Raw genomic sequence first — 25,808 nt, 5'->3', positions numbered from 1 at the left:
CGTGGGAATAACGATGCTAATTTTATCTTTTCTTTCTAAACAACCCATGTCTTCTTAATGTCTCCCTTGACACTGCCTTACTGTAGGCCATCGATTGAGCGTTTTGAAGACATTTGGTTCTATCCTCTGGTCGTTAAATGAGCGTTCGCCCCTGTGAAAAAGCCTTTGGGTTTTGTCCCTTGGTTTTTATTAGAGTGTTCGCCGCTATGAGGAAGACTTTGAACATTCGTCCCTGTCACGAAGGCTTTTGGTAGAACTGTCCCTGGCCGTTATTTCAGTGTTCGGATCCATGAGGAAGGCTTTGGGTTATCTCTGTTGGCCTGTAGTGGAGCATTTCTTCCTATGAGGAAGGCTTTGAACATTTGTCTCTGTTAGGAAGGCTTTGGGTTATCTCCCTTGGACTTTAGTTGAGCGTTTGCCGTTGTGGAGAAGCTTTGGGTTATGCCCCCTGACCGTTAGTTGAGCGTTTGCCGCTGTGGGGAAGCTTTGGGTTATGCCCCCTGATCGTTAGTTGAGCGTTTGCCGCTGTGGGGAAGCTTTGGGTGATCTCCCTTGGCCTTTAGTTGAGCGTTTGCCGCTGTGGGGAAGCTTTGGGTTATGCCCCCTGATCGTTAGTAGGACCGAGACCACAATTAGCTTCGCTTTATGTTTCATTGTAACATTAAAATTCATAGTAAATTCCCAAAATCTCATATCCAATTTTCCAACTCACCTGGCCAAGACCAACATGTGAGAAGCAAAATATAAAAGTTTCAATATAGCATGTTCAGCATTTTCTGGAGTTAGCTGCCAAAATGTGTCACCAACGTGGATTATATACATCCGGGTCAGGGGTAGAGGTCAAATCAGGACTTTTCACACAGGACCCTGGCGCACAAAATACATGATCAATAATAATATTTTACATCACAAAACATAGATTGACATCTCTACTATAAATTTACATTAAATTCATCAACAGAAATCAAGTTCAAACAGGCATTTGATTTATTTCTATGAAATACATACATTTCTGAGGGGACTTCATTCGTGGGGCCTGAACCCGAACCCGGAAGTACTTAATTGTGGTCTCAGTCCAATTATGAGCGTTTGCCGCTGTGGGGAAGCTTTTGGTTATGCCCCCTGATCGTTAGGTGTTCGTGCCTGTGATAAAGACTTTGAACATTCGTCCTCCGTGAGGAAGGCGTTTCTATTGGTATATGGTGCTTTCCACTTGACATTCGATCAGCTTTTAAAGTTGTGGTAAGGTTCATATGTTGTCAGTATAACACCTTTAATTGGACTGAAACTACCTACAACAAATACCAGTTCTTTTGCCAAAACAAAATAAATCTCAGATTTATATCTATATCTTTGAGCAAAAGAGAAACAAAACTCTAAGCTTATTTAACAACTATGTGTGACGGTGTTGATATTTGTTCCTTTTTTAAAGATTATATTTATGGAATGTCGTTAAATGTTTTCCTTTGTTCCATCTGCACCCACCATTTATTGAGCGTATTCTGTGTTGATGGACCGGTAAGCACAGTAAAATAAAGACACTAATGTGGCCTGATCTTGTACATTATGTGTATCTCAAATAAGTAAGCTTTTATTGAGAGTGTTCATTGTCAGAGGTACATATTTTTGTTTTAGTAAATGTATTATTTCAATCTTATCCTATGTTCAAATATCATTTCTCATATTGTTTTTAAACTGAATACGTGTCTGCCTGGACACCTTTTTCCGTGCGTCGCTATTTGTATTTATATTTATATATATTGTATTTGATTTTATTATGTCATTAGTTCAAAATAAGTAGACAATATATACAATTAAAGAACAAAACACACATACACACTTTAACTCGTTATATTTAAACAGTTTATACCCAGTCGCCTCTGGAAGGTGGGTCGCCGGGCATTTGCAGATCTTGCAGCATTGGTCCCATCAACTATAGAGGGTCTTCATAGCAAAACGATTGGGAAACTTTCCATGTCGGGAGATCTACTTAAAACTGAGAGATATCCTGTTTTTTTAATAAGACATTCTCTACATATATGTACTCAGTTCAGGCAAGTAATTATAAAATAAACATAATCATTTTAGTTTATATAGGTTATATATTTCAATGTATCATTAGAAAAATATACATTTACAACTGTACATATTTATGAGCATTACCTGGTTAAATTAATGTTCTTACATAATGTAAACACAAGTATGTAGTTCTGGACTACCCATAATGAATGACAGTTTCTGTTTAATTGCTATTATTATTGGTCATGCATGACTGACTCCGGCCTGACACACCTGAGACACTAGAAAGCCTTGACACTAAACTCTAAATAAGGGAGGTAACTACCCCTGTCCTGACAAAATCATTCGGTCTACCTTATCACAAAACAGAATTTCAGGATGCTTTTACTTGTTTATTGATTTTTGTTTATCTATTTATTTATTTTTATTCTAGTCTATTTGAATTTTTTTTTATTTTGTCACGAGCAGTGTATGTACATATATGTAAAGACGTCACATTCATAACGGCGCCAGGATTGTTGAAACAAGAAATGAGAAATAATAAAAGTGACGTGACAGTTACATTAGATTAACAATAGTAACAGGTGGGGTGGAACTATCATAATTGAACATAATGGATGTCCCCACACAATACTATATACGTATTCATGCTGCAACACAATATTGTATGTGGGAACTCGATGTGATCAAAACGCATTTCTCTGTGAGGCCGGAAGAAATCATTTTTGAACCCATAGTGTCACAGGAATTAGATAAGATTTCTTTCAAACAACTTTTGAAAACGTAAGTAATTCCTCATCTAGAAAATACAGCCAGTGTATAGAGTCTGCGTAAAGGATCTTGAATGCACAGAAAAAGTGCGAATTATAGTCACCAGGAAGGAGTTATGATACCGAGATCGTACGAAAAGAATAGGTTCGTGAACCCTGGTATACCGCAGATTGAGACAATGGACAACCAACATGACCAGCACGTAACAAAAGGATTCCTAGAGCTTCGTAGATACATCAGCTAGAACAAGTTGAAACGAAAAGAAATGGGAAAACATTACAAGTATAATATTCGGAAATATCGTTAGGGGAAATCTGTAACAATTCCCGAGTATGTTATTTCAGCACCAACAATTAAGGACTTTGATACTCAATGGAACAATTTGAGTTGAAATACATTAATTTGAATATTTCAAAACATTCTTTTTCAGGGTGGAAAGTATGGTTTATGTAAGGAATATCGTGACAACACTTATCTGTTATGTTATAAACATCCATACATACACAATAACAATTGGAATTTCTGGAAATAAATATTTTTTTTCTGAATAAGTTAACAATTTATTGAGATATGCATACATAACCAACGTACCTGTATGCATCCATTCTCTATTATCATACTGTAAGAACATTTAACACATACAACTTCCATTATCGATACTCCGTGGGTTACGTCCATTTTCGCTGGAGTTTGAGGATATAAAGTTTCTGAATACATTTTGTTCACATTTTACTTGAATGGGACCATAACCCCTGGAGTATCAAGGATACATCACTTATATATTTACATTATATCAAAGCTATTGGGTACACTTTTTCTTATGCACGATCAACGTTTTGGCCTACAGTGTTTGCGAAGGGACATAACTCCTCTAGCCATAACTAATTGCTTTTGACAAAAAACCACCTTACGACGGAAACTATGACATCACCAATTTTCTTCTTTATGTCCGTTCTTTATCTCTTTTTTGTATTTCATTTAGATGCACCTGCTTATTTTTTCATAGTATCAATGTATTGCATTTTTGTTTTGTTTTTTTGTAAAGAGGATATTAAAGACGCTATATCCACGCCAAAAGAATTGACCACTGTATAATTTTATACAACATAAAAGTTGAGACTTTTATCTTTTAAATTCAAAGTGAATTAATTGCATTAATTGCATTTCCGAAAAATTCTACCATGGCCGCGTCAATATTCGTCACTGTGATTAACATTTGGTCTTATAAACGATCACTGTAATTCTAGACGCTGTAATTCACTGTCTGAACACTGTAATTCACTGTCTGAATACCGTAATTCACTGTCTGAACACTGTGATTCACTGTCTGAACACTGTGATTCACTGTCTGAACACTGTAATTCACTGTCTGAACACTGTAATTCACTGTCTGAATACTGTGATTCACTGTTTGAACACTGTGATTCATTGTCTGAACACTGTAATTCACTGTCCGAACACTGTGATTCACTGTCTGAACACTGTAATTCACTGTCTGAACACTGTAATTCACTGTCTGAACACTGTAATTCACTGCTGAACACTGTGATTCACTGTCTCAACACTGTAATATACTGTCTGAATATTGTGATTTACTGTCTGAACACTGTAATTCACTGTCTGAACACTGTGATTCACTGTCTTAATACCGTAATTCACTGTCTGAACACTGTAATTCACTGTCTGAACACTGTGATTCACTGTCTGACCACTGTAATTCACTGTCTGAACACTGTAATTCACTGTCTTAATACCGTAATTCACTGTCAGAACACTGTAATTTACTGCTGAATACTGTAATTCACTGTCTGAACACTGCAATTCACTGCTGAACACTAATTCACTGCTGAACACTGTGATTCACTGTCTGAACACTGTAATTCACTGCTGAATACTGTAATTCACTGTCTGAACACTGCAATTCACTGCTGAACACTGTGATTCACTGTCTGAACACTGTAATTCACTGCTGAACACTGTAATTCACTGTCTGAACACTGTAATTCACTGTCTTAATACCGTAATTCACTGTCAGAACACTGTAATTTACTGCTGAATACTGTAATTCGCTGTCTGAACACTGTTATCACTGTCTGAACACTGTAATTCACTGCTGAACACTGTAATTCACTGTCTGAACACTGTAATTCACTGTCTTAATACCGTAATTCACTGTCAGAACACTGTAATTCACTGTCTGAATACTGTAATTCACTGTCTGAACACTGTAATTCACTGTCTGAACACTGTGATTTACTGCTGAATACTGTAATTCACTGTCTGAACACTGTAATTCACTGCTGAATACTGTAATTCACTGTCTGAACACTGCAATTCACTGCTGAACACTGTGATTCACTGTCTGAACACTGTAATTCACTGCTGAACACTGTAATTCACTGTCTGAACACTGTAATTCACTGTCTTAATACCGTAATTCACTGTCAGAACACTGTAATTTACTGCTGAATACTGTAATTCACTGTCTGAACACTGTAATTCACTGTCTGAACACTGTGATTTACTGCTGAATACTGTAATTTACTGACTGAACTCTGTAATTCACTGCTGAACACTGTGATTCACTGTTTGAACACTGTAGTTCACTGTCTGAATACTGTAATTCACTGTCTGAATACTGTAATTCACTGCTGAACACTGTAATTCACTGCTGAACACTGTGATTCACTGTCTGAACACTGTAATTCACTGTCTTAATACTGTAATTCACTGTCTGAACACTGTGATTCAATTTCTGAACACTGTAATTCACTGTCTGAACACTGTAATTCACTGTCTTAATACCGTAATTCACTGTCAGAACACTGTAATTTACTGCTGAATACTGTAATTCGCTGTCTGAACACTGTTATCACTGTCTGAACACTGTAATTCACTGCTGAACACTGTAATTCACTGTCTGAACACTGTAATTCACTGTCTTAATACCGTAATTCACTGTCAGAACACTGTAATTCACTGTCTGAATACTGTAATTCACTGTCTGAACACTGTAATTCACTGTCTGAACACTGTGATTTACTGCTGAATACTGTAATTCACTGTCTGAACACTGTAATTCACTGCTGAATACTGTAATTCACTGTCTGAACACTGCAATTCACTGCTGAACACTGTGATTCACTGTCTGAACACTGTAATTCACTGCTGAACACTGTAATTCACTGTCTGAACACTGTAATTCACTGTCTTAATACCGTAATTCACTGTCAGAACACTGTAATTTACTGCTGAATACTGTAATTCACTGTCTGAACACTGTAATTCACTGTCTGAACACTGTGATTTACTGCTGAATACTGTAATTTACTGACTGAACTCTGTAATTCACTGCTGAACACTGTGATTCACTGTTTGAACACTGTAGTTCACTGTCTGAATACTGTAATTCACTGTCTGAATACTGTAATTCACTGCTGAACACTGTAATTCACTGCTGAACACTGTGATTCACTGTCTGAACACTGTAATTCACTGTCTTAATACTGTAATTCACTGTCTGAACACTGTGATTCAATTTCTGAACACTTTAATTCACTGTCTGAACACTGTAATTCACTGTCTCAACACTGTAATTCACTGTCTGAATACTGTGATTCACTGTCTGAATACTGTAATTCACTGTTGAACACTGTAATTTACTGTCTGAACACTGTAATTCACTGTCTTAACACTGTAATTCACTGTCTGAATACTGTGATTCACTGTCTGAACACTGTGATTCACCGTCTGAACACTGTAATTCACTGTCTGAACACTGTAATTCACTGTCTGAACACTGTAATTCACTGTCTGAATACTGTTATTTATTGTCTGAATACTGTAATTCACTGTCTGAATACTGTAATTCACTGTTTGAACACTGTAATTCACTGTCTGAATACTGTAATTCACTGTCTGAATACTGTAATTCACTGTTTGAACACTGTAATTCACTGTCTGAACACTGTAATTCACTGTCTGAATACTGTTATTTACTGCCTGAACACTGTAATTCACTGCCTGAATACTATAATTCACTGTTTGAACACTGTAATTCACTGTCTTAATACTGTTATTCACTAATTGGACGCTGTTTTCACGGTCTGAATACTGTTATTTACTGTCTGGACACTGTAATTCACTGTCTGAACACTGTAATTCACTGTCTGAATACTATAATTCACTGTTTGAACACTGTAATTCACTGTCTTAATACTGTTATTCACTGATTGGACGCTGTTATTCACTGTCCAGACACTGTAATCCACTGTCTGAATACTGTAGAGTAACAGTGATTAAATCTATCATTATTCCTACAGACATTCATTTATTCATTTTTCTCCGGGTACTCCTGCTTATTCATTTCTATTCTAAACCCTTCACCAAATACTATTAAACAGCTCATCAGCATATTATATAAATTCATTTAAATTTAGAATTACAAAGTTGAAAAAATCAAAAGAGACACATTGATTGGTGTATTAGAGGATGGAGGGCTTAAAATGATTCATATAACTTCTTTTATTAAGTACATGTATTTGAAATTAAAATGGTTGAAAAGAATACTTGACACTGGAGAGGCACCTTGGAAATCACTAGTATCATCACAGCTCAACTGAACTTGAATACACTAAAAAAAGTAGGAAAACAGAAAAGAAAAATTGCATGGAAAGAAGTTATTTTTGCACTAGCAGATGTTCAAAACAAACAACAAACCTAAGAGGAATATCTAAATGAAGATTTGATCAACTTTCTTCCTTACAATGAAATCAATCAAGGTATAATTAGATGGAAACAATTTGGGCTTAATAAGGTTGTTGATCTTTTTCAAAATGGGATTTCGAAAAACTGGCCGGAGGTACATCATATCCAGGGATTTGGATTTTTAATGGAAAGAGGAATCCTGAATGAGAATTACACAGGGGGATAATATAGAGGTTTGCGAAACTAATAGTATAATTCATCAAATAAAATTCACTGATAACTTAAAATTCCTATATGGAAAATTTATGAAGTCAGTGTTTAAAAAACCTATTAAAAGTCAATTAAAGTGGAAAATGGAATTAGATTTAAGGGATAATTTTAACTTTGACACATATTCATCTGTATTTAATTACACACGAGAAACCAAACTACAAGCTTTTCAATTAAGATTCATCATAGAATGTTAGCAACAAAATTCTTTTTTTTTTTAAATAAACATTGAAAATGATGATTTGTGCTATTTCTGTAGTAGAGAAGAAGAATCACTGGAACACATCCTATAGAGCTGTTATTTCTCGATTGAATTACTGCAAGAATTTATTGTATGGTATTGTGAGAATGATGATGTTGAAAACCACTTAACCTTAAGTACAACTGATGTTATATTTGGAAATATAAGATTCAAGCAAAGGTTAAATCACTTTTGTTATTACTAAATTACCACATTTATGCAAGTAAATGGAAAAACACCCATCCATCATTTCAGATATGCAAATTGTATTTATTCAAGTCATCAGATTAGAGAAATACATTGTATATTGCAGCAAAACAAAACAGAAATCAAGCATTTCAGCAAAAGTGGGGAACATTTGTTGAAATATTAAATAATTAAGTTGTATGTCATGTAAGGGTACTCTCCCTTTATGCTTTTTAAACACTTTGCACCTGTTTATTCTCAAATAGATAATCACATTTATCATTTGTTTTGTGGTATTACTATCTCTTTGTGGGCATATTTTCATGTAAACAGTATTTTATACATATCCACTTAATGAACATAATGAACATACTAACAGGTTGCAAAAGTGACTTTTAAGTTTAGCCTCATACTCAAGTGACTGATGGTCAATGCCAGGGGGGAACCAATCCGAACCATTTGTACTTTGCCACAGATTATCATTTATTTATTTACCTGCTTATTATTTTCAAAATATTTATAATATGAAATTTGTTTATGAAATAGATAGAACTGAGTGGATAAATGAAGGAGGCATAGAAGAATGAGTGATGAATGTAGTATAGGATGAGTATGATATATATAATGAATGAATGGATTACGTGAATTACGTGAATTACAGAATGAATAAATGATTTCAAAATAAATGAATGAATGGATGAAGAATGAATGGATGAAGTATGAATGGATGAAGAATGAATGGATGGATGAATGAACGAATTGATGAATGGTACAATATTGTATGTAGAATGAGAGCCCTCTTGCATGAGGACATATTTGTTCGGCCACTGATCCCAGGGTCCCAACTCTGGCAGTGGTCTTTATGTATAAATGTCTGGGCAATAAAAGTATTTGTAACCTTTAAAAAAAACACCATGGAGTATGAACAACAACTTAAGTACCTACAATTGCAGACACTAAAATTCAGACGATTGAGGGGAGATATGATAAAAACATTTAAAATTCTGAAGGGTATATATGACCAGAAAGTAACAGAGAACTTGGTGCAGTTACAAATATGGCTAGCAATTAATACAATGGGAAACTAACTGAAATCAGCCAATCAGATCGGGTTTGGTCTGAAGCATTCTTGGGTGAAGTGGAACCAATTTTGTAGAGTGTGACCCCCAGGGACCTGACTGGAGGGGGCCAATAGGGCAAATCTTGCAGTTTATTTTAAATTGTTCTTCCATAAAAATGAAAGATTTTGATCTTTATTTTGTCTGAAGCATCCTTGGATGAAGGCGAACCAATTTTATATAAATGATCGTTCAGCTGGCTCCCACGGGTCTTGGGAGTGGCGTCCAAATAGGAGAAATATCTAGCAAATTCTTTGAAAAACTTCTTCTTCCTCATAATCACTGCAATATCAAGGTGAGTGATACATGTCCTCTGGACCTCTTGTTTTGAATAGTATTGAACCACACAGTGAAGGTTGGAGGTAAATCAAGCATATCTCAAAACATATAAAACAACAAGGCCAGATTATTGATATAAAATTTATTTAAATAAAATGAAGTGAAGTCGGTGATTGTCACTATCACAGAACAAATAAGAATTCCTATTGAAAGTCACACATAGAATACAGCACATCTAATGTATAGAATAGTTTACCAGTGCCTAATGATTAACAGAAAAGAGTTATATTCTTAGCACTGGCTGAGTAATGTTACCAACATAAAATTGCCACATTAATAGAATGAAAATTTAAAAGTTAAAATGTAAAAATGTAAAGTTAATAAATATAAAAGATAGGCAAACTGTAATAGATTATCACAACTTTAAAATGTTTGCAGGAAAAACCCTAAATTAACTTGTTACAAAGCTAAATTTGCTGCTAAAATGGAATCTCTTTCAAAAACATATTTTTCACTATGTTAACACAGTAACAAGACACAACAATCATTTTTCTATTGTTAATAGTTCTCTACAATAAATCATTAATGAGAATCGACCTTACAAGATGACCTTGACCCCACTGTACAATGATGCTGTCAGATGTGACCCTATCGAAAGTGACTTTGTATATGACCTTGAATCCATGACCCAAGGGAAAAGTGATATATTGATATATAAGCTGATATCACAAGGGTTATCTTGCAAATATGATCTTGAAAATATGACCTTTTAAGTGTATTGAGAATATTTTTTAAATACGACCTTAAGTTATTAAATGTGGATAGTAATGCATATATGAATTTCACTCACACAGATGATGGTCATGAATGTGAATTTAACCCTGTGAAGCCGGAGTACAAAAATAACATCATGAATATTTGTTTTCAAATACAAAATTATATCTTGTAAAAAATATGACCTTGAGCCTGTGACCAAAAGATACCACTGTTGAAGGTTAAAGTGTCTCAAAGCACAACACAGTGGTAGAACTTTCTAGGCCTCCAAATCGTATTACTCAACACAGATAATTATCTGGTAGTTTTGTTACAATGAAATTTCCGAGTAAGTGTACAAACAGAGGATAATATATGTGTAGCACATAGTAATTTGTTTTTGTGCCACAGACTTGCCACCTAAAAAAAATCTAAAAAAAAACAACTCCAAATTCATCCATACTTGGTTTTATGAGTCAAGGTCATGGTTGGAGACGTAATGTATTTCTGAATCACAATGGTGGTCACATCAATGGTTAAGTCTAAAATTCTACCATCAACAGGTAACGTAACCGGTTCTGGCTCTCCTTATAGACAAGGTACTCGCTCTGAGAGAAGTTAGATGTATTCCACTTCGACTGGTTGATGGGAGCCCCCTGGGGCACAACGACTTTCTTTCCGTCCAGAGTCAGTGTTGTGTCTTTCTTAGGATCTGAAACACAAATAATTGTTCTTAACTCCAATCAAGGTTCCTAATGCTTTTTGTCATTGATTTTACCAAAGGATGTATTGAATATTATTACGGACCTGTCTCCACACTTACAAGAGAAAATACAATACTAGTTTTTTTTTGGAACTATGAGCTATCACCAAGAAATTCTTGGCACTAAAAATCACCAAATTGTTTTAAAAGAAAATCTGGGCACTACAAATTTTATCACCAATTTCTTTTTTTAAGAACAGAATCTTGGTAAGTTAAAAATATAATATACTTTCTGCATTGTAATATTTGTGAATTTGTGAATTTGTGAAACTAGTGGAATGAAATGCCTTGTGGCCTATCCAAAAACATTAATCTAATTTGACCCTGTGACCTTCCCCACATGACCTTATTGTATCACATGACCTACCTCATCTGACCCTGTGACCTTCCCCACATGACCTTATTCTACCATGTGACCTACCTCATCTGACATTATCATCTACCTCATAATATCACATCTGACCCTGTGACCTACCTCATAATACCACATCTGACCCTGTGACCTACCTCATAATACCACATCTGACCCTGTGACCTACCTCATTATACCATTTCTGACCCCGTGACCTACAGGCATCGTCTCCTATTCTGTGACCTACATGCATCTTATCCTATTCTGTGATCTGCCTCATATTTCAGTGACTTACCTGGCTCTGTGCGACCCATGGCTATGATACTGTCATACCCTGGTGGTGCTGATTTTAGTGTCCAATCATCTGTCTTGATGTGGTGTTCCTTTCCAAGAACGACTTCATCCAGAAACATAATACCTATTTTACCTGCTGGCTGCACTGTAAACATACAAAGTCAGGCACTGAACTATCTTAAACATCATACTGCATACCAGCCAGAGCTAATTTGCCCTGTCTCCGAATCGCATTGATGTAATAAAGAGTAATCTTCCGATTTGGGAAGACCTGTCTTGATAAACCTGTATGGAGCCTTAATTATACATACATAATTTTAATAGCAAAAAATCATTTTTTTTAAACTAAGGGAGCAGGGATATCAATATCATCAAGATGGGAATTTTTTTCTAAAGCAAAGTACCTCCCAATAGATTGTGTTTACTTGCAGTGCGTGGAAAGTGTGTTGCCCGGTTGATAATGTCGCTCACACTTTTCTGTCCTCAGGAGATTTACAAAAAGTTTGCAAGTGTGTTTTAAAGATATCAAAAAAATTATACTCCCCCAATTGTCGATAGCTTTTGATGGCTATACGGAAAATCTAACCATGCATGAACTTACCATAACCGGCAGACTTGCTGTTCTCTGAAGCAAAGTAGATGCCACTCCCTACGCGCCCACCACTATGTGGCATAATACGAAGGCCACCTTTACATATAGCTGCCACCACAGCGACGTTGGTTCCATGCCACAGAAGTTTACGATTAGTTAGTTTATCATGGGTCTTGAACCGGTCACCCTGGAAACAAATATTATAAGTGATTAAGTAAAAATCACCCAAACAAAAAGACCAAACCACAAAATAATGAGTATTTTGAAGCCTCTGATTAATCATGATTAAGCATCTATATGACCATGATGATGCCTATGACTGAAAATGAAGCCTCTAATTAACTCTGATATTCAATATAAAGGCTCATCATTCTTATGATGCTAATTTTCACAACAATTTTTTTATCAAAGATAATTTTTTTATTAAAAGATAATTTCTCACGTGTCTAAATATGCCTCTTATAAAACTTTTCGTAAACTTTAAGTTTGAGATGTTGACAGTTTATCAAAGTGATATAATTTGTCAATATTACATATATACACAACATTTCATTGCTTGAAACATGTCTCTCATAAAAACTTCTTACTTGGTCTGTAAGCTATGAGGGTACTGTGTACATATGTTTTCTACATGTCTCTCATAAAAACTTTTGTAAACTTTAAGTTTGAGATGTCAACTAGAGTCCTGTGTGCATGTATACCTCACAACTTACTTACCAAGTAACACTTGATTTAAATGTACAATAAATTCATACATTAAATCATCAGTAATACTTCATGTTGTTTTGGAAATTTTTTATAAACAAGTTATAAATCTTATCTTAAGATTTTTTGTTTTTGTAAAAATTAAATTAGTAGCAATTGTTTATGTGTAAAGTCAAATATTTCTTATACTATAGTTTGATTATGTGGCTGAATTGTAAATTGTGTAAACATACCTCTCCGTCACGGTCCATGCGCCAGATATATTTGATCTTAGTCTGTCTCCAGTTAGAACTATTTCGTGTATTGTTGGTATACGTCTCCAGGATCTGTACAAATACATATTGTTATATAATAACAGATATATTGTTATATAATAACACAGATATATTGTTATATTAACACAGATATATTGTTATATAATAACACAAATATATTTTTATATATATCACAGATATATTGTTATATAATAACACTGATATATTTATATAATAACACAAATATATTGTTATATAATAACACTGATATATTGTTATATAATAACACAAATATATTGTTATATAATAACACAAATATATTGTTATATAATAACACTGATATATTGTTATATAATAACACAAATATATTGTTATATATAACACAGATATATTGTTATATAATAACACTGATATATTGTTATATATAACACAGATATATTGTTATATTAACACAGATATATTGTTATATAATAACACAGATATATTGTTATATAATAACACTGATATATTGTTATATAATAACACAGATATATTGTTATATAATAACACTGATATATTGTTAAAAAATAACACAGATATATTGTTATATTAACACAGATTATTGTTATATTAACACAGATATATTGTTATATAATAACACTGATATATTGTTATATAATAACACAGATATATTGTTATATAATAACACAGATATATTGTTATATAATAACACAGATATATTGTTATAATAACACAAATTTATTGTTATATAATAACACAGATATATTGATATAATAACACAGATATATAATGAGAGAAATGAGTATTAATTGGACTATATTTTATGATAGGGCATGTTAAAACCTATACTGCATGGCTGTTAAATTTCACAGGTTGTTGTAGTTGAACGGTTCAAAGGAATTAAAATTTCCCAGGGCTAATATTTTGTGGTTGTCCTTGTTGAAAGGATTGCGAGTATTACAAAGAAGGATCGCTGTTAGTAAAGAAGGATCATGGGTATTATAAAGAAGGATTGCGAGTATTACAAAGAAGGATCGCTGATAGTAAAGAAGGATCATGGGTATCAAAGAAAGATCGTGGGTATCAAAGAAGGATCATGGGTATTAAAAAAGGATCGCTGGTAATAAAGAAGGATCATGGGTATTAAAAAAGGATCGCTGGTAATAAAGAAGGATCATGGGTATTAAAAAAGGATCGCTGGTAATAAAGAATGATTGTCGGTATTGAAGAAGGATTGCCGGTATTAAAGAAGGACCGCGGGTATTAAAGAAGGATATATATAGTGGTATCAAAGAAGGATCAGGGGTATTAAAGAAGGATCGTTGGTATTGAAGAAGGATTGTGGGTAGAAGAAGGATTGTGGGTATTGAAAAATAATTGCATGCATTAAAAAATGATACAAATTTAGCTTTGTAAATATTCTGTTAAAGAGACTTCTATACATTTGTGTATAACTGATTATTATTATCATATTATTACCAACCACATTTTGGTTTGTTGACCATGCAGTAAAACATGTTGATAAAAAATTCCACAGAACCAGAGGAAATGGTTTGTTATATCCAAAATTCATTACTGGATTTAAAAAAAATCAGATGAGCCGATTTGGAGATCTTAATTTCTTCGTAATAAGCATGTAAGTACATGTACATGTATTTACCTTGTATTCCTGGGACTTGGAATCTAGAGTATCCAGTTTACATTTGAGTAGGCCGTAATTGACATCAAACGGATGGGGCTCTTTTCCAGCAGTACTCTGAAATCACAACAACCAACAATAAACTGTAAATTAAATGTTAATGTGTTTGTTCACATACTAAATGTATCGGTCATCACTTCCATGAATCGCACTGTTAATTTTGAAGTTCCAGTTTGTCCTAGAAATAATGAAGGTGTACTCATAAAGACAGAGGATCAATAGAAAAACATCTTCAGTTTGAAATTCGAATATTTTGCTGAAAACAAACTCTGCCAGTGGCATCTTTGTCATATAAAACAAGCTTCCTTATAAAGAAGGGTTGTGGGTATCAAGAAGGACCGCGGGTATTAAAGAAGGATATATATAGTGGTATCAAAGAAGGATCGTGGGTATTAAAGAAGGATCGCGGGTAGAGAAGGATTGTGGGTATTGAAAAATAATTGCATGCATTAAACAAGAGATCCCAGAGGGATCTTGGCGCCCACCATTGAATGATCTTCGTAAGTTCCATGTCAGATTGATCTTTTCTCTACTTTTCCCTTCATTTTACTAATCTGTGCAAATTGAGACATCCCACCAGTACTTTTCAAACAAGGGAATCTTAGCTATATAAGAAATTTGAGATTTAACGATAATGGCTGTTTGTTTGCCAGGTTGTTTTCAGGACAGACTGGTCCAAAAATGCAATACAAGGGACCAAGGGGAACCTACTTATGAAATTTGAGAAAGATCCATTCAGTACTTTGAGAAATAGAGATAACAAACTTCAATTGTCAAAATCCAAGATGGCGGTCTGTCGGCCATATTGTTTTCCAATTGATCTCAAAATGCAATAAGCATAAAGAGGCACCAAGGGGAACCTCCATATGAAATTTGAGAAAGATCTCTTCAGTGCTTTCTCAGAAATAGCGATAACAAACTTCAATTGTCAAAATCCAAGATGGCTGCCTGTCGGCCATGTTATTTTCAGATTGGTCTCAAAATGCAATAAGCATAAAGAGGCACCAAGGGGAACCTCCATATGAAATTTGAGAAAGATCCCTTCAGTACTTTCTCAGAAATAGCGATAACAAACTTCAATTGTCAAAATCCAAGATGGCTGACTGTCGGCCATGTTATTTTCAGATTGGTCTCAAAATGCAATATGCATAACTAGGCACCAAGGGAAACTTACATATGAAATTTGAGAAAGATCCCTTCAGTACTTTCTCAGAAATAGTGATAACAAACTTCAATTGTCAAAATCCAAGATGGCTGCCTGTCGGCCATGTTGTTTTCAGATTGGTCTCAAAACGCAATATGCATAACTAGGCACCAAGGGAAACTTACATATGAAATTTGAGAAAGATCCCTTCAGTACATTCTCAGAAATAGCGATAACAAACTTCAATCGTCAAAATCCAAGATGGCTGCCTGTCGGCCATGTTGTTTTCCGATTGGTCTCAAAACGCAATATGCATAACTAGGCACCAAGGGGAAACTACATATGAAATTTGAGAAAGATCCCTTCAGCACTTTCTCAGAAATAGTGATAACAAACTTCAATTGTCAAAATCCAAGATGGCTGCCTGTCGGCCATGTTGTTTTCTGATTGGTCTCAAACTACAATATGCATAACTAGCACCAAGGGGAACCTTCATATGAAATTTGAGAAAGATCCCTTCAGTACTTTCTCAGAAATAGCGATAACAAACTTCAATTGTCAAAATCCAAGACGGCTGCCTGTCGGCCATGTTGTTATCCGATTGGTCTCAAAACGCAATATGCATAACTAGGCACCAAGGGGAACCTTCATATGAAATTTGAGAAAGATCCCTTCAGTACATTCTCAGAAATAGCGATAACAAACTTCAATCGTCAAAATCCAAGATGGCTGCCTGTCGGCCATGTTGTTATCCGATTGGTCTCAAAACGCAATATGCATAACTAGGCACCAAGGGGAACCTTCATATGAAATTTGAGAAAGATCCCTTCAGTACATTCTCAGAAATAGCGATAACAAACTTCAATCGTCAAAATCCAAGATGGCTGCCTGTCGGCCATGTTGTTTTCCGATTGGTCTCAAAACGCAATATGCATAACTAGGCACCAAGGGGAAACTACATATGAAATTTGAGAAAGATCCCTTCAGCACTTTCTCAGAAATAGCGATAACATACTTCAATTGTCAAAATCCAAGATGGCTGCCTGTCGGCCATGTTGTTTTCCGATTGGTCTCAAAACGCAATATGCATAACAAGGCACCAAGGGGAACCTACATATGAAATTTGAGAAAGATCCCTTCAGTACTTTCTCAGAAATAGCGATAACAAACTTCAATTGTCAAAATCCAAGATGGCTGCCTGTCGGCCATGTTGTTTTCCGATTGGTCTCAAAACGCAATATGCATAACTAGGCACCAAGGGGAACCTACATATGAAATTTGAGAAAGATCCCTTCAGTACTTTCTGAGAAATAGCGATAACAAGAATTGTTTACGGACGGAGGGACTGACGGACGGACGGAGGGACGGACGGACGGACGGAGGGACGGACGGACGACGGACCACGGACGCAGGGCGATTTGAACAGCCCACCATCTGATGATGGTGGGCTAAAAATGATACAAATTTAGCTTTGTAAATATTCTGTTCAAGAGACTTCTATACATTTGTGTATAACTGATTATTATTAATATTATTTAAATACCACATTTTGGTTTGTTGACCATGCAGTAAAACATGTTGATAAAAAATTCCACAGAACCAGAGGAAATGGTTTGTTATATCCAAAATTCATTACTGGATTTTAAAAAAATCAGATGAGCCGATTTGGAGATCTTAATTTCTTCGTAATAAGCATGTAAGTACATGTAATTACCTTGTATTCCTGGGACTTGGAATCTAGAGTATCCAGTTTACATTTGAGTAGGCCGTAATTGACATCAAACGGATGGGGCTCTTTTCCAGCAGTACTCTGAAAACACAACAACCAGCAATAAACTGTAAATTAAATGTTAATGTGTTTGTTCACATACTAAATGTATCAGTCGTCACTTCCATGAATCGCACTGTTAATTTTGAAGTTCCAGTTTGTCCTAGAAATAATGAAGGTGTACTCATAAAGACAGAGGATCAATAGAAAAACATCTTCAGTTTGAAATTCGAATATTTTGCTGAAAACAAACTCTGCCAGTGGCATCTTTGTCATATAAAACAAGCTTCCTTATTAAGAGAAACTTAAAATATAGACTTTGCCGGTCTGTGCTGTCATGGTTGTGTCCTTAGGCAAGACACTTAAACCTTATTGCTATGGAAGGCATGTGTTGGGTCTCCTGCATGTTGTTCAGTGAGGTAGTCACCAACTACTACAAGGATGCCCAGGCTCAAAATGACTCTTGCTGTTCATTGGGCAATAAACCCAACAAACAAATAGACCCTGAAGGGACAAATGTGGTGAGTTAACTACCTGACTTGATCGTGTGTTCTTCTGCAGACTTTGTGCCAGCTCAATATCTCCCAACACCTGAAAAAGGATACAAAACAATTATGCCAGTCATCCTACAAATTTACATGTTAACTTGTCTAAACAAACCTCAAGTCTTTCAATTTTTTATTTTCATGATTTTTTTTCATATTAAAATATTAATTTCCCTTTCTGATATGATGACAAGATAATTCTGAATCTCAAGACAGCAATAAAAGACAAGTTTATTGCACAACACAATATCATTAATTGCTTAAAGGGACATCACGGTAAAAAACGTTGTTATTTTCATTGAATGTACGTGTTTTGTACCTTTCCAGTTATGTTTCTGTGCTATCCCAATATTCACAGTCGATCCCTATGTCCAGCTTGACCACTCGATTTAGTTGGGAATCCCCCTCTAAATTTAGCACGGATTATTTTTAAATCATTACCACTCGATTTAGTTGGGAATCCCCCTCTAAATTTAGCACGGAAATTATTTTTATATCATCACGTGACTGTTTTGAAATCGAGGCATTTTCATTTATAAGCACAAAAACATGATAGTTTACAAGTCGAAATATTCTATCTGGGTTAGTTGGATAACGATATTATACAGTGGTTTAAATGTTAAATAACATGTTCTGTATATATTCTGGCACAAATATTTATGTGTAGGTACAGACTGTATAAATATTACCAAGTTTGTGTTAATATTACCTAGTTTGTTATGGCCTACTATCCAGCAATCAAGCAGAATACGAGCAGCGGCCGTATTACTGCATCATTGTTTTCATGTTTGAACTGTTCCAATCTATTGTACTGCTTCCCCAGTGTAATTCTAGGATTGTCTTTTACCCATTTGGCCATTATTCTCTTTATTGCGGAAGCTGTTATCGTTATCAACCGCAGTCGAGTCACGATGGAAGCCATTTTTGTTTTCAGGTGTTTTAGTTTGTTGTGCGCATGCGTTTTATCGTATATGTCACAAAATTTACATATCCAGACTATTGATCAACAAATTGTAATAACCTTTTTATAATTAATAATTCATGTTTTTTATGTACATATATCATCAAATTTGAATGGTTATTGTTCATAAGGTTATATTTTTTAAAGATATACCCAATAATATGAAAAAATACAAAATAAAAATTGGTTAACTGTGATGTCCCTTTAAAATAATACAATTTCCTAATAACGATAATGATAAACACTATTGGTGCTTCAAATCATAAACCATAATAAAATCAACCAATCAATATCCTGTATGGTATCATGTGACCATAGGTTTTTGTTTGATATAAAAAGACATGTTATTATATAATACTGTGAAACAGCATTACAAGACGTCTTTGTATATATCTGAAATGAACACCGGTCATGTGACCAGTAAAAATACATACCAGGAGCATATCCATCTTTTGACGAATGGTCTCGAGGTCACCGATCGTTGGAGGGATCTTACGGCCGAAGTTGTGAGGAATAACAGTATAAAACTTGGAGGACAGACTAGACAAAGTATTCCGAGGCTTATTCCCCTTGATGGCAGCCTCAATTTCATCCAGACACTCAAATCCCTTCGCTATCTGGCCCTTACTTAACTTCCCCAGGGGCATCTTCTTGACGTCTGAAAGGCAAATCACAACAAAGTCAGTTTACAGAAATCTTCTAATCAGTTCTGTTGTAAACTATCAACTATTCTGTCACCACTAATCAGGTTTTACCACTATCCTGTCACCACTAATCAGGTTTTACCACTATCCTATCACCACTAATCTGGTTGTCCCACTATCCTGTCACCACTAATCTGGTTGTCCCACTATCCTGTCACCACTAATCTGGTTGTCCCACTCTCCAGTCATCACTAATCTGGTTGTCCCACTATCCTGTCACCACTAATCTGGTTGTCCCACTATCCTGTCACCACTAATCTGGTTGTCCCACTATCCTGTCACCACTAATCTGGTTGTCCCACTATCCTGTCACCACTAATTTGGTTGTCCCACTATCCTGTCCCCTCTAATCTGGTTTTACCACTATCCTGTCACCACTAATCTGGTTGTCCCACTATCCTGTCACCACTAATCTGGCTGTCCTATAATCCTGTAATAACTATTCCAGTTTTTCTCACCACATTCCACTGAGAACAACTGCTGGATCATCTACTTCGAATAAAAGTAGTTGGATAATGCAACGACAACAAAGATTGCCAGATTATCTACTGAGAACAAAGCTGACTGGATTATCTAATAATAACAAAAGTGGCTGTAATATCTACAGAGGAAAAAGATGGCCGGATTAACTACTTAGAACAAAGGTGAACAGACTAGAGTGGCTTCAATATATGGTCAATATTTTCAATTTTTTTACTTGGAAAACCATTTTTGGTGTTCAGAAGTTGAAATCTGATTAATAAAGCTATTTAAAAATTATAATCAAAGCTATGTTCATATACATAAATGCAAATTGATTTTTACTTAACATACATAAATGTTATCATTCTCGATAGTTAATCAGATAATAGAATATGAAGCTAATAACATTTGACCCAAATAACTTTAAGGGTAGGTCAAGGTCATTTATATGAGGCACTTCTTTCTAGGAACTATTTGTCAAATCATCATGTGGCTTCGACAACAGCACAAGATTACAACAGTCTTTAACCAATTACATGCCAAGCTAACCTTTGACCCTAGAAAACAATCAAATTTGACCTTTCACCTGGTTTATGGTAATACATGTAACGCCTAATTTGACAGTTTCAAGTTAATTCCACTGGTAGAATTTGAAAAATTCAGAAAGTCAATGCATGGTACAGGTGGACTATATGCATACTTAAAACTTACTTACCAATGTCAAATTTCTCCATGGCTTCTTTAAACATGTCGTGGTCGAAAATGAGTTTCATCAGTATCTGGGTAGCATTGTCCAGTGTGCAGGGAGCAGTCAGACCCTTGACCACAGGTGCCAACTATAACATTCAACAGTAAAAACGTTAAACACTGAGGTATGCTAATGTATGACCACCAAACTCATGAGCAAAAACATTGTGACATATCTGACAATAGACATCACAGGGGTTAACTATTTCAATGACCATAAAAGGAATGAAACTCATTAGAAATAGTAATCAAAAGCATGCCTTTGAAGGGTAATTTAAATATGTGTACAATTCATTACTTTCTAATAGTTAAAAGATTGAGACTCATATTTATTCAAAAAACAATTAAAAGATTGTGACTCATATAAATTACTCAATAACAGTTAAATGATTTTGACCCATATTTACTCAATACCAGTTAAACTATTATGGCTCATATTTACTCAATACCAGTTAAAATATTGTGACTCATATCAACTCAATAATAGTTAAAAGATTGTGACTCATATTAACTCAATAGCCATGCAAGGGATGTATCCAGTGAAAAAAGTAATAAACATGTATATCATGATAATAGATCAATATCAAAATATCGTAACAGTCAATAGTCTATAATTCTTAAAGGGAGATAACTGTTAACTTTTTACATGTAATGCTAAGTTTTTTTTTTCACTTTTCGTCACTCACTGCAGTGGCTGCTGCATCCACTTCGTCCTCTTCCTCTCCTGCCATCTCTATAAGAGTATATTTTCCTGGGGCTGCCTTGAAATTCTCTCGATTTGCCCATTTGTTCTTTGTTTTGTCTGAAAACTTCTTCTCAAAGTCGGACGTAGCTTTTTTCACATCAGTGAATGGTCCCTTCATGGAGTTAGAACCAGGCTCTCCCTGTTTATCAATGGATGCACATAGTCAGTTTTACTGAATTTGTTGTTAGTACAAGGATCAATCTAAGTACATCTGTTTTACTGACTAAAATGTAGGTACAGGGGTTATCCTAAGATTAGCGGAATACTAAGTTGTTAAATTGGGGATAATCTGGAAATGAAAGGCTTGGTGCAGAGGTCATACTTCACCAACCTCCAAATGAATACCAGCAGTTAGGAGTCAGGGAAAGAGCATCAAAGTATTTATAAAAGAAAACAAAGCTCTATCTTATATAAAAATATTAAGTTGATAAAAAAAAAGAAAAATCCCATAAGCAACATCTTTAAGTTTGATGTGTTATCTTTGTTCAATTGATAAGATCTATAAACAAAGGTTTTTCTTGCTGGGGATATTTCTCCTGTTTGAGGGATTTTTTCTTGTTTTGGAGTTCTTTTTATTCATAGGTGAAAACCAGCATGTGTGGGGAATACTTTATGGGTGGTAAAACATGTCTAGAAAATAAGTTATCAATAAGATTACAAACTCCTTCTCTATTTGACTCCTCTGACCTTGAAAGTATAGGTCAAGGTAATTCATTTCAACAAACTCGGTAGCCTGTTCACTAGCATGCTACTGGCCCAGTAACATGATGCTAGGCCTCTGTGTTATTGAGAAGAAATCAAAGATGTGAGTTGTTTATGGATGGACGATGGGCAAAAGGTAATCGTGATAGGTCATTTGAGACTTTGTCTCAGGTGATAAAAGTATTTCAGGTAAAATATCTATAGTAAAACACATACACATACATGTACTTCTAAAAAGTTATCTAAAACACAAAACACTGTTAAAATGTATAAAGTACATACTGCCTTAAGACTTCAGAAAATATTTTTACTTGAAAGTGACTGTGGTGTTTCATGATAACATACCACTCTGCCCCATCTGTTCCAGGCATAATAGTTTGATCCTTGCTGCAGAACCTGAATCACGTAGTACTTGTTGTTGTTGTGTCCGATATTCGTCTGGTTGAGCATACAGTCGTAATCACTATATACCTGCAGGAATAAATAGATTTTATATCAATAGCTCAACCAAGGACAGCTTTAAACACTGCACGAGATTACAGGATTTTCTTTCAAATGAACTACTGAAACATCATTAGCCCTTATATACAAATTTATCATCCTGGATACTCCAAGCTCTACATTCACTTTCGCTCTCTGCAACCTTGAAATATATCACCTCATGGCAAAATTGACATCTCAGTCACTTGCCACCACGTGGATCAATCAAAAAGACTTAATTTGATCCTAATTTAATTGACTGGCTTTAGAATATGATTGTCACTCCACTATGATTTTCAAAAGAAATACATTAGCTTAGCAACCGGCCAGGTTTTTTTCCTGGTAGCAATCTAAAAGCTAGTTGTGTACCTTTGATTTTATATATGTGCATATGCACCATGACATATATCAGGTATGCAGAGGGTGAAAGTGAACATTTGGATTATTAAGGATAACCTATAATTGCAATTAATACTAGTACTAGAGGCTAGAGCGACTCGGGACAAATTTCAGGATTCCTCCTGCAGTCGATGCTAAGAACCAATTTCATTATAGTTTTACACATTTTCAGTCCCCATCAGCTGTGAAGCTTATTATCATTATGCTATCCAAGAATGGAACCTGGGTAGATTATAATGAAATATTCAATAAAAATTGTAAACGGCCCTCTTAGTACTGTATGTGGAAGACTCATTTGACTGAACATGTTAATTATCCGTGCAGAAAGAAATGTATGTGAACACTGTATGGCTACCTACACTACACCCGGAGATGGGAAAGTAACTATCAGGTTTAAACTTCTTGGGTTTCCCGGCGTCGGCAGACTTCAGACTAGCGATAGCATCCTGAACAGTGGACGGTCCAGCCTCAGCAGCGTCGGCAGTCTTGGCCTTCTTACCACCGGCTTTAGCCGCCCGAGCCGCTTTTCTCTTAGGTGGCATCTGTTAAAAACCAGAAACTATATCAGGACAAGCATTTTATTGACCAAAGTCTACAATATTAGAGACAGCCTCTGGCCCCGACACTGAATTGTTTTGGAGAATTCAACGTTTTGATATAGAAACTAGTGTGCTCTGGCAGGGCTTTTTCTCACTGGTATGGGATGGGGCCTTTTTGTTTCATTTTGGGAAGAAAATTGGTGAATTGGGAAAGAGTTTTTCAGGAGTAAACTGCAAATTTTGGGAATTTGGCTTTAAAATGAAATAAATCCTGTTGGGAATGGGGCCCATTAACGGCCCCAAAAAGCCCTCAGAAAAAGCCCTGTCTGGGCCTACACGAAGCATCCATGAGTTTCCTCAGCTCCGACACCAGACTCCGCTTGGACATTAATTCTGACATATAAATGTATATAACTACCAGACACCTACAATGCTGGTGCAGAATGTGCAAGTCTGGTGACAGGACAACAGGGCCAATGCATTGTTTAAGTATAGGACTAGACTACTCGGAGTAGGACTAGACATGCCCTTGTGGTCAGCACAAGAGGATATTCGGCTAATACTTGTACATGTCAACTCGAGTTTGACAGTGTGAAGCCCGAGTTTCCTCTGGCCTTGTCACCATGTCTGGTGTCAGGGCCAGAGGAAACTCGGGCTAGACAGTGAGTGTGTGGGTCGTGTTTACAAATGCGTACCTGACTGTCACTTCCTGGTTACACAGACATAACGTTTTGTCAACAACAAACCGATTGATAAATAAACATGCATGCGATGCATTCGGCAACAAAACCAACACTCTCACGTGCATGCGATCTGTAATTTCGACACTTACCCTTGTCAGTCCGAGCTTGACAATTCAACGAAGTTGTATATCACAGGCCTAACGCGTACTATGAACCATATAAGCTGTAATAATGCTGACACCCACATAATTCAGGCCAATCAGTGGCCTCCATACTAACAGACGTCGGCGAGTCGAGGCTTGTTGTTAAACGTTAACGATTCACGTAGTTGACTCATGTGCTATACTGTTACGCAAACTGTCTACGTTTAGGTACATCAGGTTCAGAAAATGAAACTACGTTATTTTTAGAGCAAGCTGTTCTGTTAAGGCTTGCATGGGAGCCTCTCTGATCCATTTGATAATTAAGATTTGAAATATTATGAGGATTTTAAATAATTTCTATTGATTTTTAGTTTAAAATCTGGTTAATCAAACAGAGAAAATGTGTAATATTGCATGCGATGCTGTAGGCCTACATGTAGATGTTGCTTAACTTTTTATTAAAGAGGCTTACCCGCAGACGGACCGGTAAACGGCACATCTCCGATCACTAAATAAACTTCAGTACACGTTTCTATGTGACAAAATTAGAGGCTTTCCGACTTCATTTCTTGAAAACAATTACAGAATATGTATTTAAAAGACGTTTTAAAACTCAACCTGAGAGGGAAATGTATGGAATATAACGGCAAATCTTCTTTGTAAATCGCCGCTGCCTTTGAAGTTATCACTGTGCGGCACTGTGCACGTGCTTGTTTCTTTGATGTGTCAATCAAATTAGACTTATTGCGGGTTGCGATTAAATAATTAATATTTAAAAATGAG

At 35.6% G+C, this 25,808-nt stretch overlaps 1 protein-coding gene across 1 annotated transcript; it reads right to left on the bottom strand.

Moving 5' to 3' along the window:
• Positions 1–9,716: 9,716 nt before the first annotated feature.
• Positions 9,717–25,156, bottom strand: LOC117340157 (protein mono-ADP-ribosyltransferase PARP3-like). The gene is made up of 12 exons (XM_033901919.1): positions 25,032–25,156; positions 24,020–24,202; positions 23,127–23,252; positions 22,021–22,218; positions 21,303–21,423; positions 19,856–20,079; positions 18,450–18,506; positions 17,862–17,957; positions 13,284–13,376; positions 12,355–12,532; positions 11,755–11,898; positions 9,717–11,056 (listed from the first exon to the last, which is right to left on the bottom strand). The coding sequence occupies exons 2-12, from the start codon at positions 24,200–24,202 to the stop codon at positions 10,887–10,889; spliced, it is 1,590 nt and encodes a 529-aa protein (XP_033757810.1). The 5' UTR covers positions 25,032–25,156; the 3' UTR covers positions 9,717–10,886.
• Between the last annotated feature and the right edge of the window lie 652 nt (positions 25,157–25,808).

The sequence above is a fragment of the Pecten maximus genome, chromosome 13, assembly GCF_902652985.1.
Source record: "Pecten maximus chromosome 13, xPecMax1.1, whole genome shotgun sequence".
In the NCBI taxonomy this organism is placed as follows: domain Eukaryota; kingdom Metazoa; phylum Mollusca; class Bivalvia; order Pectinida; family Pectinidae; genus Pecten; species Pecten maximus.
This window is presented reverse-complemented; position numbering and strand designations above follow the sequence as displayed.

What these genes read in the sequence shown, in the direction of transcription:
- LOC117340157 (XM_033901919.1), bottom strand. Translation starts at nt 24,202, where the DNA reads ATGCCACCTAAGAGAAAAGCGGCTCGGGCGGCTAAAGCCGGTGGTAAG. An exon ending in CATGGAGAAATTTGACATTG is followed by an intron (nt 20,080 to 21,302) that starts GTAAGTAAGTTT and finishes TTTGCCTTTCAG; the next exon opens with ACGTCAAGAAGATGCCCCTG. An exon ending in CCAAGTCCCAGGAATACAAG is followed by an intron (nt 13,377 to 17,861) that starts GTAATTACATGT and finishes GTATTTGTACAG; the next exon opens with ATCCTGGAGACGTATACCAA.